At 38.4% G+C, this 18,782-nt stretch overlaps 1 protein-coding gene across 5 annotated transcripts in view; it reads left to right on the forward strand.

Annotated features, from left to right (window-relative positions):
• Positions 1–18,782, forward strand: part of FNDC3A (fibronectin type III domain containing 3A) — a 112,287-nt gene that overhangs the window by 18,416 nt on the left and 75,089 nt on the right. The window contains exon 1 of one of the 5 annotated variants that reach the window (XM_072032559.1): positions 11,634–11,855. The exons of the other annotated variants lie outside the window; for them this stretch is intronic. Within the exon in view, the coding sequence (XP_071888660.1) occupies positions 11,826–11,855 (30 nt within the window). The 5' untranslated portion in view covers positions 11,634–11,825. Of the gene's footprint in view, positions 1–11,633; positions 11,856–18,782 lie in introns of those variants that run through there. 5 annotated transcript variants of the gene reach the window in all.

Here is an 18,782-nt window from a genome sequence, read left to right on the forward strand (position 1 = left end):
CTGTAATTCATCAGCTTCTATATGAGGAAGTTACACGAGACAGTGTCAAAAACCATGCTGAAGTCATGATAAACAGTATCTACTGCTTTCCATTCATCCACCAAGCTAGTAATTTCATTGTAGAAGACTGTACATATTTGTCAAGCTTGACTTCCCCTTTGTGAGTCAATGCTGACTACCCCCAATCACCTTTTTTAATCCATGATGTGTTTAGAAATGGCTCCTAGGAAGACTTGCTCCCTCATCTCTCCAGGGATTAAAGTGATGTTGACCAGCCCCTGTAGCTCCCCGGATCCTCCTCCTTGCCCTTGTTTTTTGTTTTTTTTTTTTTTTTAGGATTGCAGTGACATTTGTTTCTTCCAGTCCTTTGGAACCTCCCCTAATCACCATGACCTTTCAAAGATAATAGTGACTGAGGTGCTTGTTCTGCCTTCTCCAAAAATAAGGCTAGCAAGCTGTGCTGTCAGACTTCCTCTGTAATGGGGTAGAATTTCGAGTCATATGTGCCTCAATGTTCTTTTGGGGATACTTTTTCATTAAAATGCTGCTTCTTTTTCTCCTACTAAGCAAGATTAAAAGTGGAAAACAAGCAAAAAATTTCTTCAAAGAATGAAGTTGGGGGGGTTCTGTTAATCTTACAGGAAAAACGTACATGCTGTAGATGGTTTTTGTTTTTAAAAAAAGTTGTTCATTAAGAATACTGTTTGTGGAACTGATAGTGCTAGTGCTTTGGGTTTTCTTGGTTTTTAAAAGATTTTCAGAAAGCATTGGGCAGACTTCCTATGATCAATAAAGTCATTTTTTTTCTTTTTATAACCAACAGTTTTACCACAGTGTTGCCTACTGTCTTTGTTCTACAATGACTAGTGAAAGTTATGATTCGTTTTCTGTCCTTCCTTTGCATCTGATACATGACTCATGAAGAATTTGCAGATGCATTTATTCAGTGGCAGGAAACTTTACTGGAAACCCTTTTTACATCTGGTGATGTAAAAGTCATCACTAAGTAGAAAATGGTTTCTGTATCTAAAACACAGGCAGTCCAGAATTAAAGGTACTGCTTCCTCTGTCAATGTTGCCCAATTAAGACTTATTTCAGAGGAATGGCAGCCAGACCATTATGTAATTACAAGCATCTTATAATACATGCATAACAAATAACTTTATTATACTCTAATGAAAGCAGTATGTATATAGTTTCATATGAAGTATGTATTGAAGTACAAAACACTATAATTCTGAGTTTTGAAAAGTATTTCAACCTAGATATTAGTTTTTCTTTTTTCGTTGTTCCTTCTACATGGAGGTTACAAGAAGTTTGAAGGCTTTAGTCTTCACAATGGAGTTGCTCATCTTTTTGAAAATGTCTTTTTTACTTCCTTAGCTATAATACAAATACTCAGTAGGTGTTACTTGCTTAAACTACAAAAACTGCATCTCTAGTTCCTTTTGTAACAACATTGTGATGTTGGATTGTGTAACCTACAACGTGACTGCACTGCTGGTGGAACTTAATTGTGCTCCCACAATTAAAATTCAGAGCTTTACTTTCTGTATATAAATGTATGTTTTTCAGTTTCCATGGGATGTAGTTGCCTGCAGTGTTCCTAATTAGTAGTAGTCACTTCTGGCTGAAAAAGTACTGAAAGTCTAGTAGAGCAATCTTAATTGAAATAATTTTGTTTATATGTTGGTATTTTCTATATTAAACAATGGCTGTATCTTAGAACTTAAAACTTCTTGTTCAGCTGTGAAACAGTGAACCCCCCACTGTCCTTGCATCATACGTAAAGTTAAATTTTACAGTAATTAATTATGCAGTATATGCAACTTAAAATACAGTAGAAATGTTGAATCTTGAAGATGGAAAAGACCTTCAAGATCACCAAGTCCAACCATCAACCTGATCTATTGAGTGCTGTCATGAAACAGCATCCTTTAGTACCATGTCCTCACATCTCCTAAACAACTCCAGGGATGGAGACTCTACTGCTTCCCCAGGCAGCCCTTTCCAGTGCTTGACCTCTCCCTTCATGAAGAAATTCTTCCTAATATCCAATCTAAACCTCCCCGTGCACAAGCTGAGGCCGATTCCTCGCATCCTATCATGTGTCACCTAAGAAAAGAGACCAACAATCTTCCCTCAGGTAGTTGTAGGGAGCGGTGGGTTCTCCCCTCAGCCTTCTCTTCTCCAGACTAAACTGCCACACCTCCTTCAGCCACTTCTTGTAACTCTTGTTTTCTAGTCCCTTCACCAGCTATTCTGTGAACACATTCCAGCAGCTCGATACTGTTCTTGTGAGGGACCCAAAACTGACCAGAATACTCGAGTGCTGTCCCACCAGTGCTCTGTACAAGGGGACAGTCACTTCCCTGGTCCTGCAGGCCACACTGCTGATGCAGGCCAGGCTGCCATTGGCCCTCTTGGCCACCTGAGCACACTGCTGGCTCATGTTCAGCCAGCCATCAACCAACACCCCCAAGCCCTTTTTTGCTGGACGGCTTTCCAGCCACCCTTCCCCAGGCCTGTACCATTGTGTGGGGTTGTTATGACCCAAGTGCAGGACCCAGCACTGAATGGTGTTGAATGTCACACAACTGGATGCAGCAGTAACTGCAACTGAGTTACCAAAAAGGCACAGGCTGTTAGGTACTTTTCTAGAACAGTTCATATCTTCAAGATCTATTTCAAATACTTAAGTTTAAACTGCTAGCAGAACTTTGAAATAGCAGCACAAATATTTGAACATGTTAAGCTGAAAGGTCATATGCTTCAAATAGTAGAAAGTGTTTGATCAGGTTGAAGCTGTAACTTTCCACCACATTTTAAAACGAAACAATTCACAAGGTTGGAGTAATGTGCATGTACAGGCAGAAAACGTGGGGAGTTTAATTTGGGTATTACAGCTTCTGTTTTGGCATTCACATGCTACGCTGTGCTGTGGTGGGAGACCACCTCTTTTTGTGTCCCACAGAAGCTGCTATTAGTTTCATAGGACAAAACTGGAGAAAGGGAAGAGTGGAGACTGAGCCTATTAGCTCCTTCCTCTCTATTACACGCTGATTTTTGCACCTTCTCACTGCTGTGTTTAACATGTAATGCACTCCTTAAGTCTTGGTGATGAGTAAGGATGGGGATGAAGTATGGGGAAGGCCCATAAAGAGTTGAGAAAATCCAAGTGAAGCTGAGAAAGCACAGCATGAGGACAGAAGTGTTTAGGGATTTTTCGTGTTTAAGGTAACTACTGCAGTGAGGTTTACTGCGTATTGAGGTTGGACAGGAAAGATACAGGCAGTCCTGGTTCGTTGGGGGAGGTAAATTAATTACAGAGGAGAACAGGGAGAAAAGAGTTCAAACTTTCTTTAACAGCTGTTGTTTTCTTAATATGAGATTGAAGTAAATTGTTCTGGAAAGTTTCTACTGCACCCGGTGCACTTCCAAGGCAAAGCAGTAAATTGCTGACACAAGTTTGCAGCAACCCTGGAGTTCTGGGCCCTCTTTGCATCTTCCCACTAAAGCTAATAGTTGCAGTGAGACATCCCTATATAGATTTGATGTCCTTTATTACCAAAACCACAGATAGTTAACAGGTAATGGGCTACGCAGGGTGCTGTTGCCTTTTCTTTGGGGAATGGGACACAAAGTGCTTCACCTTCAGTCAGCTTTATTTCTCAGCAAGACATAGTCATAAAGTAGTACTTCCAGCCTGTGAAGCTGGTCACTTAACTTCCAAACTTTATTCAGGTGTTGAGATGCTTAGTAGGATTTCGAAAAATCCCACTGTGTTTATGTGTGATATATATGTTGTGTGCGTATATACACAGCATGTGAGTTGAAGTGCAAATTCTTTGAACTGAAATAGGTATTTAGCATTAAATCTACAAGTTACTTCTAAAATGAATTTCTTCAAGTGTTAAGACTTTTGATCTTGAAGTTACATTAACCTTTTAACACAGTCTTCAGCAGAGTAATAGCTATAAGAACAAGTAATTCAAAAAAGAATCCTCTTTTTTGCCTTATTAATTACTTGTTTGCATATGTGGAGTCACAGAAGAAATATAACGAAGATCTGAACTAGGTTACTAAATGCTTTTCTTCAGTTTTAGGTCTGACGCTTCTGTTTCTGAAAAGCATATGGTACATTATCAAGTTCCAGCTTGCTTTGTTTTTGCCTTGCTGCTGAAAATCAAGCCTAGAACTGCATATGTTTCATGATCTTTTTCCTCTATAAGAAAAAATCTGTGTTAAAAGTTGTTTAACAACATACAATGTTATAACTGTTTTCGCAGCTTTCCATATTGTTCTGTTTTCCTTTCCTTTATCTTTGTTTTGATTTCACAGAGAACATGCATGGCTGCTTGTCATCTTTTTTTTTTTTTTTTTACATCCTCTTTGTCTCCATTGAGTTGGCAGATAAGTCTAACTTAGAGGGGGGGTTCATTAAAGCTTGTTTTAGTTAACAATTATTCTTCCATCCTTCAGTGACTTCATAGCATTGAAATGCAACAGAATTATGTTCACTGGAATCATTGGAACTCTTCTGCATATAATGCTGCATCTCCAGCATATGGAAGCTGATTATCAGACTTCTTTTTTTTTCCAATGTTGATTAGTACTTTTGTGTAGCAAACATCACTAGAAAATACATAATCAAACTTGTATGGAGCATTCCATATACAAAATAGAATTTTCTATAAAAGTTGTTGCTGGTTATTATTTAAAAAAAAAAAAAAAAGGCTGTGAGGATGTAAGTTTTGGTGCCTCAAGGTTACTATATCCTTGCTGTCTCTGAGTTGTTCATATTCTTTTGGTCAGGAAGAGTGAAGTTTTGTCTTAGTTAAGCATGGACTTCTTGTTGCCTTTGAGAACAGATTTTTCTCTTGTGTATTTAAGTTTCATCTTTGATTGCAAATGCACTAAAATTTTGCTTTACATTTCCAAGAAGAGGCTGTCATTCTCAGGAGCAAGTGAAAGGATTCAAAAATCCTTTGGGTTTAGTTATGTATGAATACTATACTGCTCTTGGGTAGCAAGCAAAAAGTAGCATTTGATTTACTACACAATTTAAATTTGCATCCAAATATATTTATTTTAGTATTTACTGAAAAAAAAGAGTAGGAACAAGGGTGGAGGCTATGTAGTCCAAGTCTTCTTACTTGTGTTCAGCATGAAAATTCATTGAATGAAATAACCTCATAAAACTTCTTTGAATAGTCCTCCTCTTACTCTCTAAATGTCTGATTTAATTTGCATGCTGTGAGTCCTGAATCAGTTTTGGTCTCTGATATGGTTAGATTCCTCCCAAGGTACTTGGGGCAGGGGTTCCCCTTGTGGAATGAATCTCTTCCAGAAGCTGACATCTGGGAGATTTGGATGACATGGGAAAATCAGACTCAAAGTCAGCGTTAGTCATTCTTTCTTGCTAATACAGCCAACGGGGAGTAATAAGCGTGTCTGGAAGATGATCTCTTCCTTATTTTAGGAAGGTGACTAAAGATCTATGTGCTTCTCTTAATGAGATGAGAAGGTGCATGTTGCCCAGAGCTGCAAGTGTTGAGGTAGGCCAGTTCCTCTCTGAGGTCTGTTGCAAGTGGACCCAATTCCTGAGTCTGTGCTCCTCTGTGAGTAAGACTTGTATTCCTCTCCTGGACTCGAGCATGTTGATGGCTCCTCTTTGTGCAACAGGACACTTGGTGTCAGGTAAACCAGAGTCAAACCTGCATCCTACAGAGTTGCCCTTACTGTTTACATCGGGTTCCATTGGGTTCTTCAGGTTCCCTCTCAGAAGATGGATATTGTAATATCTTCGTAAATTGTAGAAAAAAATGCAACTGCTTTGCAAAGTTATTTTTAACTACAGAAACTCAACTCTTAAAATATGTCAGAATAAGACTCTGCAAACAAGTCATCTGAAATAGATCCATTGCTAGCTAAAGCCTGTTTTTCCTGGTGATTAAGACATTTCTCAATTTTTAACTGGGCAAAGTCCATCTACCCTTCTGCATATTCCAGAATTATACATTTTATAGAGCAGACAGAATTACATCCTTCGGGAAGAAGTGAAAGGAAGTAGATTGGGGTTTATGCACCATAATAAAAATGGCCTTTGGCTCTAATTTCTTTTCCTTCCTTTTTGAAAGTAGAGGAGAAAAGACACAGGAAAGGACTATGGGCTGTGGTGATTCCTCCAACTGACCCCTTGGTCCAGAACTGACCAAGCCTTCCCAACTTGAGAACTGAAGGCCAGAGCCTTCAATTTATTTTCTAACTCTGGTTGCTGTTGTCACACAGTGTTGTGATACACAGTGATACACAGATCTTCACAAAACTGTATGTATGGGGAGCACTTTTAGAAGAGGGAAATTTTAAAAAGCTACTTCAGAAGATGGATATAGAAACTCATACTTTTTCTTTGGATGAAATCCTATTTTGAATAACTTTAGAACGTAGCTCTTCTTTTGACACTTCGTTTTGTGGTCTGGATTTAACATTTCTACCTTAAATAGCAGTCCTTAATCCTGTTGTCTTTCACCTTATTGCTGTACCACCAAATAGGAATCTGAGCTGTCATCAGTAGTGTTGGGAAATAGAGAATTCTCTTCTAGTCCATATACTTGATTAACCAATGACTTACGTAATTTTCAAATGTTGCAAACTCCTTAGAAAACAGATTTCTGTACTCTGTTTCATTTGTTTATGTATTTTTTCCCTTAATTTTACAGTTGCATTGCGGGAGAGGAATCGTTTTTTAAAGGATATTTATACTTTAATTCAAATTCTTAGTTGTTGTTGAGTTCTGTGACCTAAAATGTCTTTGTCAAGATATGGAGAAAAGAAGAAGGTGGTATCTTCTCTCCCATCATTTAATAATGATTGAAATAACTCTGATATAAGTTAGAGAAAATAGGTTTCACAGCCAGAATCAGCGCTGCTTCTGTGTACTTGGTGAGGATCTCCACCAGGGTAACCCAATGGTGATTTAACTTCTTGGTTGCAAGGGGGAGAAATAGCCTGAAAGGGGTCAGGATACGTGCTGAAAGGGCTCTACCTCAGCCTACGTAGGGAGAATCAATCATAGCTTTATGACCTTTCTGAAATAATGTGTTCAGCTGTTAGGCCAAAGGTTGATTATGACTGCTTTATAATCTTGTATATTGTTTCTCATAAATGCCAAACCGGTTGCACATCTTCAGCCATGTCAGTAATATCTGGACAAAGAAATTATTGTAGGTGAAGAATGCCATTGACTTGCATCATCACTTGAATAGTTTTTAACTGTTTACCTCCATTTCTTAATCTCTGCTAGCTTTTATAATGTTTGTGAGAGTTTTTTTTATTGTTAGGTATTGTATGGAGGCAAAACACTAGCAACTCTATAAAGATGTCACAACAGTTCTGCTTTTTTCAAATGTGTGCTAACCAGCAAATAAGATCTTCCCAGCATTAAGATCTTCGCAACAGATTCAGAGAGACTGAGGGCTTTAAAAAAAAGTAGGTTTTTGCCCGCTGAAGTAGGTTTTTGAACACCGAATAAATAATATGTATTTTGCGGAGTACTTTACGTGGCAACTGCTGGTACAGCTTGCAGTCAAAGTACAGGAATTATAACACAATTTTTTGATTTATCTAAGCATTTAAACATCTTTCTATATATCTGTAGCTTCTTGAGCAACAGGAAGATGGTTATTTTTTTTTTGTCACTTTCACTTAAGACAAAAATCTCTGTTAAATTAGTTTTCCAAAATGAAATTGGCAGTCTTCTACCTTTTTAATCCATCTGGGTACAACTTAAATGGAAGTTTGTTCCCTGATTCTGCTTCAGCTTGTTGCAAATAAAGCAGATTTATGGAAAGTGCCTATTGAGGAGACTATCCCCAGTATATTAAGTATTAGCTGGAAGCTTAGCCCTTACCACTTTGTATAGCATGAGCTCTGTCCCTCATCCAGTTTTGCTTAGCATTGTGAAGATCTAGTCCAGTGGACTTCCAACAAACCATGGTGAAATAAAAATAATCTGCTTCAAGTCTTCTAGTTGTTATTTACAGAGGTTGGTATTTCTAACCACTGGCCAGGACCAGATGCCTCAGAAATTTCCAGAGTTCAGAGACTGCCCCTAACACAGTTTCTTTCTACTTCCCTGTAAGCAAGGATTAGCTTAAAACTTTGAAACACAAAATGCGTGTTGGTTTCATTATCCAGATCCTTTGAAACACTTCTGTTACCATTACATTTTTATTTTTTCGTGATTTAAAGATATTACAGTTGGATTATTTTAAGTAGCAAATCATCTGTGCGCTATCCACTAACCACAGCCTGTTTCTATGCTAATGAAACAGATTGGGTTTGCTGTAAATGAGACAAATAAAACTTTGCTTAGCCAAGCTTTGAGAATCACGGAATGCAGAAGAAAAGAGACAAAACAGAGACAAAGTACATAAAACATGTAAATATTTTTCATCAATAAAGCAAGAGACAAAGGCACTTGTAGAACATGCACTGACACTGTTATACATAGGCACTAACAAGTCTTGGACATGTTTGTCAGTGACATAAGATGCAGATTTTAACATTTATCTTTTTACTGGTTCTTCTCAGAAGACTTTCTATTTTTACAAAAGAAGGCTTCAGCTCTCCAAACCATCTATTTTTTTTTTAATCCTGTGATCAGCTCATCTTTCACATGGAGAAGGCTCTGCTCTTCATGTGGAAGAGGTGAGGGGGAATGGATGAGTTCAATAATAATTTTAAAAACTTTTCCATAAAAAAAAAATTGCCATATTCCTAGAAGAAATTATCACCAATTCTCAGATCTTTCCAACCAGCTTTACTATATAAAGGAGCAAAAACTTACTGAAATCTGTAGTTTCCAAGTGTCAGTGCCGTTGAACAGTGGTTCATCTTTCCAACCTCTTCTTTTTCCAGTTGCTTCTAGGGTTATTTGGTGGTCTTAGTGCATGTAGTTGTGCTGACAGCAGTTTGTAGTGTTGAAGATTAAATGTTTGCTAATTTAGTTACGTCAAATTCCTTTTAGAAATAGGGGACAGAGTCGCTTGCTGGCCCCCCATGAGGCCTTAGGCCTTAGGAGTTGACAAGATGTCCTCAAGAAAGTGAGGAAGAAACCATGCTGCCATGAAGTAGTCTGGTTCTCCCTTTGTTTTAGTTTTAAATCCCAAACATGTGAATCATTACTACAACTTAATTATGTGGACATTTACATAATTCTTTATGGATTTCTTCCATAGTCCCCAAAATCAAGATTTGTTAACAACCTTTACGTTCCTGTTTTTCTTTAGGAAGTGTTAATCTCAGTAGAGCAGCTAGATTTCTCTTGGTTATCAGTCAGTGCTAGCAGATGCTAGGGTAGAAAAATGTTCAGTTGTGTGAAATCCATAAATTGAAATTTGTTCAAATAAAATTGATGGAATACATTAAGATTTTAGAACTTTATTATTAAGAGCATTGAATAATGTCATTTGGGTAGTGAAAAGTATCTGTAGGACATCTGTAAATAAGCTTGAGAAGCCTGTTTTCTTCTATCATTCATAACAAAAACAGAAGAGGACTGAAGACAAAATTCTAGTGTTACTTTTCCTTATAAATACCACAGAAATGTTGTGTCTTTAGCCATGAATAGAAATGATATAGCACAGAACTCAACCAAAAGTTTTCAGAACTCCTTACTGGTTATTAGCCAACATAAATGGGAACACATACCCAGGGCTCGGTGCTGGGGCCGGTCCTCTGTGATAAATGGGAAAGGAGAAAGTCTAAAAGAGGATGGAGCTAGAGAAATTTATGAAAGATGACTTTTAGAGAGAATTAGATATTCCTGATAAACATGAAATTCTTGGAATTGTTTTGAATTGCCGAAGGCTTAAGACACCGTTTTAATCCAGCTTTTTATCAGTTGTTTGTGTTTTTTCTTAATTTATATTCTTATGCTGTCTGTAGTACCTATTAAATAGCTCTTTTGCATTTTTCCATTTAATCAGTTTTCTAAACATTAGTGGGTTTCATTCTGGAAAAGTGTTGTCCTTAGCCTCATTAGCATCGTAATAGGGACAGCATATTTTGAACATAATCAATGGAAAAGTGACTTGTGCAATGTTTGTAGCTGACATCACCTTGGCTGGACCACAGATGTGGTTCCATCTGTCAATTCCTGTGCTGCTAATGAGTAACAACCCTGAAGTATCGCACTGTTCTTTGATCAGTAGCTTTTAGGGACATGCAGACATGGCACAGAGGAGGCCACAAACCCACGGATCACAAGAAGTCAACATCAGAACTGTCGTAGGGTTACCCTGACCTGATGTTCAGTTTGCCCTTTTTTTTGGACCATGCTCTGAGGAACCAAAGGAGACGTAATTTTCCTTGTAACAAAATTTTCCTTGTACTTTGAACGAAAACGGCCCCTTTTGAAACAAAAAATAAATATTTTCAGTAACGAAATGATGTTGGATATGAAACTTCTCTTGAGCCTGGAAAACTTTTACTTGTTAAAGAATATTTTGTTGATGAAACGTTGGGAATGTGACTTGAACTTGGAGTACTGGAAAGTTACGTCTTTGTTTTAACTGTGCTGTAGGCTTGAGCCCCTTTATATAAAGTTTGGACATTACTGTCCAAATATTTTTTTAATTTTCTACACCTCAGGCAACATCGAGTTGGTAATCTAACCTTCTCACGTTCCAAGTACCAGGCTGCTTTCGTCTTTCATGTCTGCTTATGGACTAGGACTTTGGTATAAGGTTATGCTTAAAGTTTTATCTAGTATTTGGAGTAATTTCTCACATTACAGGGAGGGAGGGTAGAGCGTTTCCCCCTACCTAGCTGTCTTCCTACAGGTGAGAGCACGCCAGTGGACCCCTGCTATGGTTGGGATTACAGACAGCAGATGCTAAATGGTCAGAAATGTGATGAAAATGTCAGAAATGGATGAAAATGACAGATACGGATGTTTTCAGTTCAGTTCCACTCTTTAGGGGAGACTAATGGGGGGGAACATCTCTGTCAGCACCTGCAACGCCTTAAATATTAATACCTAATAAAAGGTATTTCTGGTGACAGTATTACTCGAAGCAGATATATGTAAATAGGAGATTTTAAAGCCAAATTGGGAAACGTGTTTTTTTTCTCTTTTCACGCCTCCTAATGTAGCAAATAAATGCACAGCATGGAGTAACAGAGTATTACAGACCAAGCATGATAAAATCCGGTTGATTACTTCTTTGCTGTATTTTTCACTCTCTTCTGAAGTGCTCCTCACCCGCCTCCTTTCAGGCTTCTTCCCTCACGAGCTGCAGCACGTATCCAAGTATAAAGTCAGAAGCGGGCTCCTTCCTAGCTGGGAATCGGGAGGATAGCCCGAAAAGGCGCTTCTGAGAGGGAATATATTCGGGAGCTTTGTTCTCTTAAGCCCGAGCCTTCTGTTGACTGACGTGAGATGATCCCGAAGCAGATGCTGCAGCAGCTATTTGTTGATTTAGTTGCTATAGTGACATGATACATTCGTGTAGAGCAGGAAGCTCACTGTACGTTGGCTAATTTGATAGGAAGGAAGGCTTGAGGTAGGTATCGCTGACTACACCGTTAATTGATCCTACCTTTCACATCCTGCCTCCGCATGCTCCGTGGATGCCGGAGAGCAAGGTAAAGGGAGATCCTCGGTGGCGGTCAGGGTAAGGTGCCCTGCTAAGGGGGGGCAGCGCCCAGCACATCACCGAAGATCGCCTCCGCGTGTAGTGAATGGACCGGGCTGGAGCATCCGGAGTGGTGACTTGAATCTTCCTTCGTCCTTTGGCACTGGGGTAGCACCAGTTGAATGAGAGAAATAAAAAGGATGCGAGCAACAGTAAGTCCAAGTGCTAAGGCTTTTGAAACGGGATGCTGGATTGAAGCGTGACACTAATTAACGTCTTGATTGGAGCGGTTAGTGGAGAAAATTGTGATCGTGCGCTAATGACAGAGCATAAATGCGGCTCTGCCTGGAAGTTGGGGATTGTCTTATGTTTTCCTTTTCCAGAAATACACCCTTTTATAATCTGGTTACAGGCAGGCTGTTAAAGGTACAGCATACATCTCACAAAAGGCGAGACTGTACCACCCTTTAAACAGCTTTAGTTAGGGATTTAAAAAAAAAATGAAGTCAGAATTAGCTACAGTTTTTTCCTAAATCTGCGAAATGTTCAGAAATGAATAAACCTTTGTCCTTGTGGCTGAAAATACTGCTCATCAGTACTGCTGAGCTAATTTCAGTTGCAGTGTTGTTTTTTTTAGACAAACCACTGCTGTCATTTTTAACATTGCTGTATTCTACTACTGTGTTTAAAGATACAATTTTAGTATGTTATTTGTGATTTTTGCTGACAAACATTTGCTACTGACTCAGCACCTCTAACCATAATAATGCTAAATACAGATGTTTTCAGATTAAAAAGAAACCAAGCCAAAAAATCATCCCTGAGGCTCTTGCAGCTTTCCTAATAAACCCCCTTCAGAAAAGAACATTATTTCTGCTCATATAGAAGCGGATCGTGATTGCTTTTAGGTTACGTTATCAGGGGTCCAGTGAAATGCTTTGAGACACTTTACCTTCTTGGTTTCCAGGATGGTTTTTTGTTTGTTGTGGGGGGACATCCAAAAAGACGCAAACAAACCTCAAAAACAGAGAAAACCAGAGCTCTGCTTTCCAGTAGTACCACTTTGCTCCAATTTGTAGCCCTTCTTGTTGTACAGGAGCACTCTCACTACATATTCCATTGAAATATGCCTTAACCACAGCTGTAATCTGGCATACTCTTGGCTCTTCGTATTGATTTTAGGTTTTTAGATTTTAGATTTTTGTGGATAAAATTAACATATTATATCCTGGCTTTTTCCCTGCTTTCTCCTTGCATTTGTAACTTCCCCATGTTTTTCATTGTTTTAGTTTGTTTGCCAGAATATGAATTGGTTTTGCTGCTGAAGGATTGCATTTTTGGTTGGTATATTTAGCTGTAGATTTATTAGCATTTTTCTTAAATATATTCAGAGGCTTTTAGCTTGGTTGGAAAACTTGTCCCAGATCCCTCTCATTCTGTAAAAATATGTAAATTCATGAAGCACAACTAACTCCTTTGGACAGAGACACCAGGGAACTCATTCAGTTCCCCTCCCCTTTAGTGGGAGGTGTGAGTGGCTGGGGAAAGGGAAGGACCCCAAATATTTCTTTATGCTGATAGTCAGCCTGATTCCTTTGGTTTTCTTGTCTTTGTGGCAGTGGTAGCCTGCAGAGAGAAAAGAGCTCTGGTTCTCATGTGTGCTTGTCCCACAACTTCATATTACATAAAGTGTTTAGTGTATATTTAGTGTATATTGATTTCTTTAGCCTCAGTCAGTATTAAAAAACTTAGCAAACTTAACGTTTTTCTTTTCCCTTTCAAAAGACTGATACTCCTTGATACTGAAGGATGCATTTGAGAACAAATGTATCTTTGAGAGATGTAAAGAGCTTGACATCTATAGATTTTTCTTTAATGCAAATATGAAAGGACTTCTCTTGTATCCCAGTAACTCTAAAATGATAGTTTTGATCTTCCAGGTAAGACTTTGCTGGTTAGAGATAAATCAGCAGGTATTCAGAAAAGTAAATATATATTTTTAAATGGTGTTTTATATTCAGTAGCTAATGACTTTTCATACAGACAGTGAAGCTTGTAAGTATAGAAGCACTCATTTGGGCAACATAATTTAATACAACAAATTTGAAGTGTGGCTGCGAGTATTGAACTTGTTACCAAAACTTGACTGTCTGTATTGAATCTCTTAATGTTTGTGTGGGTTCGTAAGAGTTATGACTGCATTTCAATCCTGTCCTTTTACAAATACAGGTATTTAAACAGTGGCCTTATAATTTGTAATAGTGAGAATTGTCCTCAAATTGTAAGGATAAACTAGATGCTCTTTCATAAATCTTGTTCAAATCTGATCTGCAAGCATCTCCACAAATTAGGTAGGTCTTTATATTTATGCAGCAGGGTTGAGGAGAAGGCTAGCAACTGTCTTAATTTTGAATTTTCTTTACTTTTATACCTGCGTGAAAGACTATCAGTATACTTCTAGACACAGACAGGTGTGTTTTTTAACTTCCACTGAAGTTTAGACTTCTAGAATCTAAACAGTAAATTAAAAATATTACCTCTGGATATATATTAGCAATAATGTTTTGTACATGTAGTTGTTTAAAATAAATTCTATCTCCTTCCACAAATGAACTACATATATGTATTTGGTAGAAGCAGCGGAATATTTGTTAGGACTGCTTTGCATGTGACTGTTGATTTCCTTTGAGCAATATCCTTCTGGCTGGCTGTATCATGCACGTGTGTATATTTGTGGAGGGAGCCTTGCCTTTTTAGACAGTTCTATAGAGAGCTGCCTTTACATGTCTATAATGGTGAGCAAAAGAATAAAAATGCGTAAAACTTGCAATTAGGCATCTTTTACTAAGTAGTTTTTAGGTAAGTTTTTACCTAATAAGCCAATTTACCATTGACTTATTTCACATTTTACCTATTGGAATGTGTGATTGACTTCTTTTCTCCTCCATAGGGACAGAAACAATTTGAACTTCTAATTGTGTTTATGGTTTCTGCTATGGAAAGGTGTTACCTTAAAACAGTGGAGTAACACACCTGTAAATTAATATTTTTTTTTGTCTTCCTGCTCTGCAAGTCTTTCACATCATGTAGGTCCTTCATCAAGGTTTAATCCTAGTGATGCTTCACAGTGGCTTCTATAGGATTTATTTCAGTCTTGCTTGTTAACCCTCTGGTGGAAGACAGGCATGTCCTCTCCTCAGTGACCAGCCACTAACTGGGCCTATGGTTTGTCACGTTTTCTTTGTGGCTGAAAGCATGGGGAAAACTTTCCCTGCATGCTGTAATGTAAATATATGTTTGTGATGCCACAGGTCTTGGGCTGCCTTTCCTTCCTGTCAGCTCGCTGAACTTACCTGGAAATTTGGCACACTGCTAACACAGCACTGCTTCAGTTAGCAGGATGGAAGGGAAAGTAGAGCGGCATGAAGAAGTGTCCATCTTATTGATGGAAGGAAGGGTCATTTTAAATTGCTGTTTCAGTGGATGAATGGGCTTTTGGGCCATATTTATTCAGTCTGCAAACCAACATATTCCAAACAGATCTGTATTAAAAATTCACTTCTGCCCCCCACTCTGCTCCAATAAAGAAATAACGTTAACCTGCATATTTGTCTGCCATGAGCAAAACATTAGGTTTTTAAGAAGGTATTTGGCATCCATAAATACAAAGTCTAGTAAGGTGTGAACTGGTTGCATTTTGTATGATTACCATTCTGCTTTTAGAAGCCATTGCTCTGATCATGTTGGTGGTGAGAATACCTCCAAGAAGCTTATTTTGACTTCTTCAGCCTCCAGGTTGTGGTGACAAAAGTTACTTGTAGATCTTTCTGGAGATGAGCATTAACGTTTGGCCTTAAATTGGAGCAGCTCAGAGCCCAGGTAGCTGCAGCTCTGCCTGCACAAGTCTCCCACCCATCTTTTGTTGTTTGTATCCTTAGTCTTATTTTTTTTTTTCTGACTTCAGCCATTTTTATCAGAAGTATTTCTTCGGTGTTAAAAATAAGCTAACGACTTGAAAAAGCATTCAGCTGCCTTTCTAGTGCAGTCTGCAAAAGCATCCGAAGTTTCTCCCGCGGATAGTTAAAAGCTAACTGAATAAAAAATAGGGAACTTTGAGCATGCTGCTCTTTGAGCATTCATACTGCCTTTGATTCTTTGGATAGAAGATCTGAATACTTTCTCATCCCATCTCACACTGGTGTAGTAAAGCTAAATCATATATGAGATCTTCAGATGCAATTATTGTTAAATTATTGGTACATCTGTTGGTAGTATGTCAAACTCGATGTTGCATGTCTCTGTAGGGCTCGATCGTACTAGTTGTGCTAGAATAAAATTATATTTTAATGTGGGTTTCTTTGGGGAGATAAAAATTATTAAAAAATATATAGAATTATTGTATTATAAGAGTGGATTTGTCAAATAAGGAAGCTCAAATTGATTTAGATGAGGAATAGATTGATCAGAGCTGATAAAGAGGATGTCCCTTAACTAGTCCTCCAAATAAGCAAGCATTGTAATGCTTCTCCAGGCTACTGTCAGGCAGTGTTTGCGTATTAGTAATTCAAGTGTGCTCAGGAATGTTCCCAGAAACTGAGGCTAAATGTCATGGAATGAGTCTGTTCCAGTAAACTATTTTTTTTTCCTCCAGAAGGAGTATCTGTCTGCAAACTGCCTGGTAAAAGTGGTCCCTGGAACAGTTTATAGCATCATCTAGGAGAGTGCTTGCTGGCGTCAACCCAAATGGTGATCAGGACTTACTATAAGGTAGTTCATCTTTGCAGGTGCCTGTGCCAGCACCTGGGAATGTTCCTGAGCACTGCTCACTTTGCTAGTAGAGATGTGGTTTTTAGGTATCGTTGATATGGTGAAGAGGATGAAGCAGCTGTCTTAGAGATGACAAATACTGGGATCCCTCAGTTTACAGAGACTGGGGATAAAAGGAGGGGAAATTGCTAAATCTAAAAATAATGAAGGAGGTAGGTGAAATGAACTGTTCAGCAAATCCCATAGTACAGGAACTAGAGACGCTTAACTAGTTGAATCACAGAATCACAGAATTTCTAGGTTGGAAGAGACCTTAAGATCATCGAGTCCAACCTCTGACCTAACGCCAGCAGTCCCCACTAAACCATATCCCTAAGCTCTACATCTAAACGTCTTTTAAAGACATCCAGGGATGGTGACTCCACCACTTCCCTGGGCAGCCTGTTCCAATGTCTAACAACCCTTTCGGTAAAGAAGTTTAAAACGGTTAAAGGGTGAATTTCAGGAATTCAGTGCTGTAGGAGGTTATGGAGGCAGACAGTGTAAGCAGATTCCAAGAGTTTATGCAAACTCATGGACAGTGAGTAAGATGGACTGCGGAAACTGCCCAGGCTCCTTTGCCCTTCCTAAACAGCGCCTATAATTGATATATTGGAGATAAAGTACTAGAATGGACTGCTGACCTGGGCCACCAACCCAGACCATGAGGACATTTCTTATGCTCTTATTTGGCTTGGGCAGCAGCCTGAGCTTGAGCAGTGATTTCAGGAAAACCATATTGAGCTCTCTAATATGTGGCACAATTGAGTTCTGCTGGGAAGCTGGTCTGTGCCAGTCCAGTCTATGTATCTTGAACTGACAGAGGATGGATGGGCAGTGAAGTGAGTTTTTAAACTCCAGGGGGAAAAAAGTCAAATATTCCATGCTAAAAGAGGAGGTTTTAATAGATACTCTTTCTTTTTGCAATACCTTTCTGTGTTTTCAGGATGGATTTTGCTTTTAATATCGCATTAAGAAGAAACCTCTGTAATCCATACCAATTTAATTAAACCACTAAAAAGCTTAGTATGTTGTTCATTTGATTTGAGTTTGTCTTCTAAAATGTCCTTTGTAGAAGGAATTAAGTACCATTGAAAAGTATGAAATTTCACTGCTTAAACTCTGTGATAGACTTTGGCCACTGATGCTACAGATATTTCAAGCTTTAGCCATGTGAGCTGACCATTTTGTTTTATGTATGCAATAACAGTTTTGAGAATAAATGTGTAGCTCCACTTGAGTATTTTCAACCTCTATGCTAATCTCCCCAGAAAAGGTATTCTGTACTGTTTTTTTTTGTCAGGAACTGTACTGAGGTCATGTGGATCATTATTAAATAGCTGTTTAATGGAAACAATTTAGAGTCCTAGTGAAAATGACACAAAATTAGTTGACCTAATACTCCATTTCTTAGTAGCAATACCTTAACATATTCTCAGCTGGAGTCAAAAATATGTTGAGTCAAAGTTGTGTTAGCTTTGAGAAATTACGTTTCTAAATTTCATCATTTTTTTATAGTTGGTGGTGCTTTAAATGTGTTTGTAGGATCGTAGAGCCTGTATCAAGGACTCAGTGTCTTAAGCTCCCATTATTCTTTTAAGCTTGTGAAGTCCTTAATTAGTGTTTTGTTGATTTAGTAAGAGAAATGGCATTTGAAGGCTGTGTAGAACGTGCCTCCCACTGAGACTGGCACATGACAAGTTTTTTCAGATTATTGTAGTTACTTGAGAAGAGCAGGCAGCAGAAATGTGGATAGAATAATGCATGTTGGCTTTGGGATAGCAGGGTTTTAGATTTTGATAGAAAGTTTAGCCTTTCAGATAGCAGAGTTTTCAAGAAAAGCAACAGGATTTGTCACGAAAAGAATGAGGCATGGGAAAAGATACTCAACCATTAAAGTTTTCCAAAGCATTTCAGTAAGTCCCAGCCAGTAACAATATTGCAGAAGAAGGAGATTGAGATCGAGAACATTCACTGTGAAAGACGAGAGCCTCAATTTTCTTAACACCACTGGGTTGATGAGGTAGCACATTGGGCAATGAGATGTGCAAGCCTCTGCAAAGTCTCCTAGAATGAGGTGGAAGACCTATAAATACTAGAAACCTTTAAGTTTTATTCGCCTACCGTGATGCTATGAAAGAGCCATGTTACCTTTTCCATTAGAGAGATTTTCTTGCATCTCTGATTATGTGCAGTAGACTTTTATTACCTAAGAGTGAATCCCTAGGAGTGATTGTCTCTCTTTGGTGGTATCTCTTCTGACAAGAAGCATACCGCTCTCTCTGTAAATAGGAATAGCTTTAATTTTTCTTCTTACAAGTTGTATCTACTCA

The sequence above is a fragment of the Anas platyrhynchos genome, chromosome 1 (assembly GCF_047663525.1).
Source record: "Anas platyrhynchos isolate ZD024472 breed Pekin duck chromosome 1, IASCAAS_PekinDuck_T2T, whole genome shotgun sequence".
Lineage (NCBI taxonomy): Eukaryota > Metazoa > Chordata > Aves > Anseriformes > Anatidae > Anas > Anas platyrhynchos.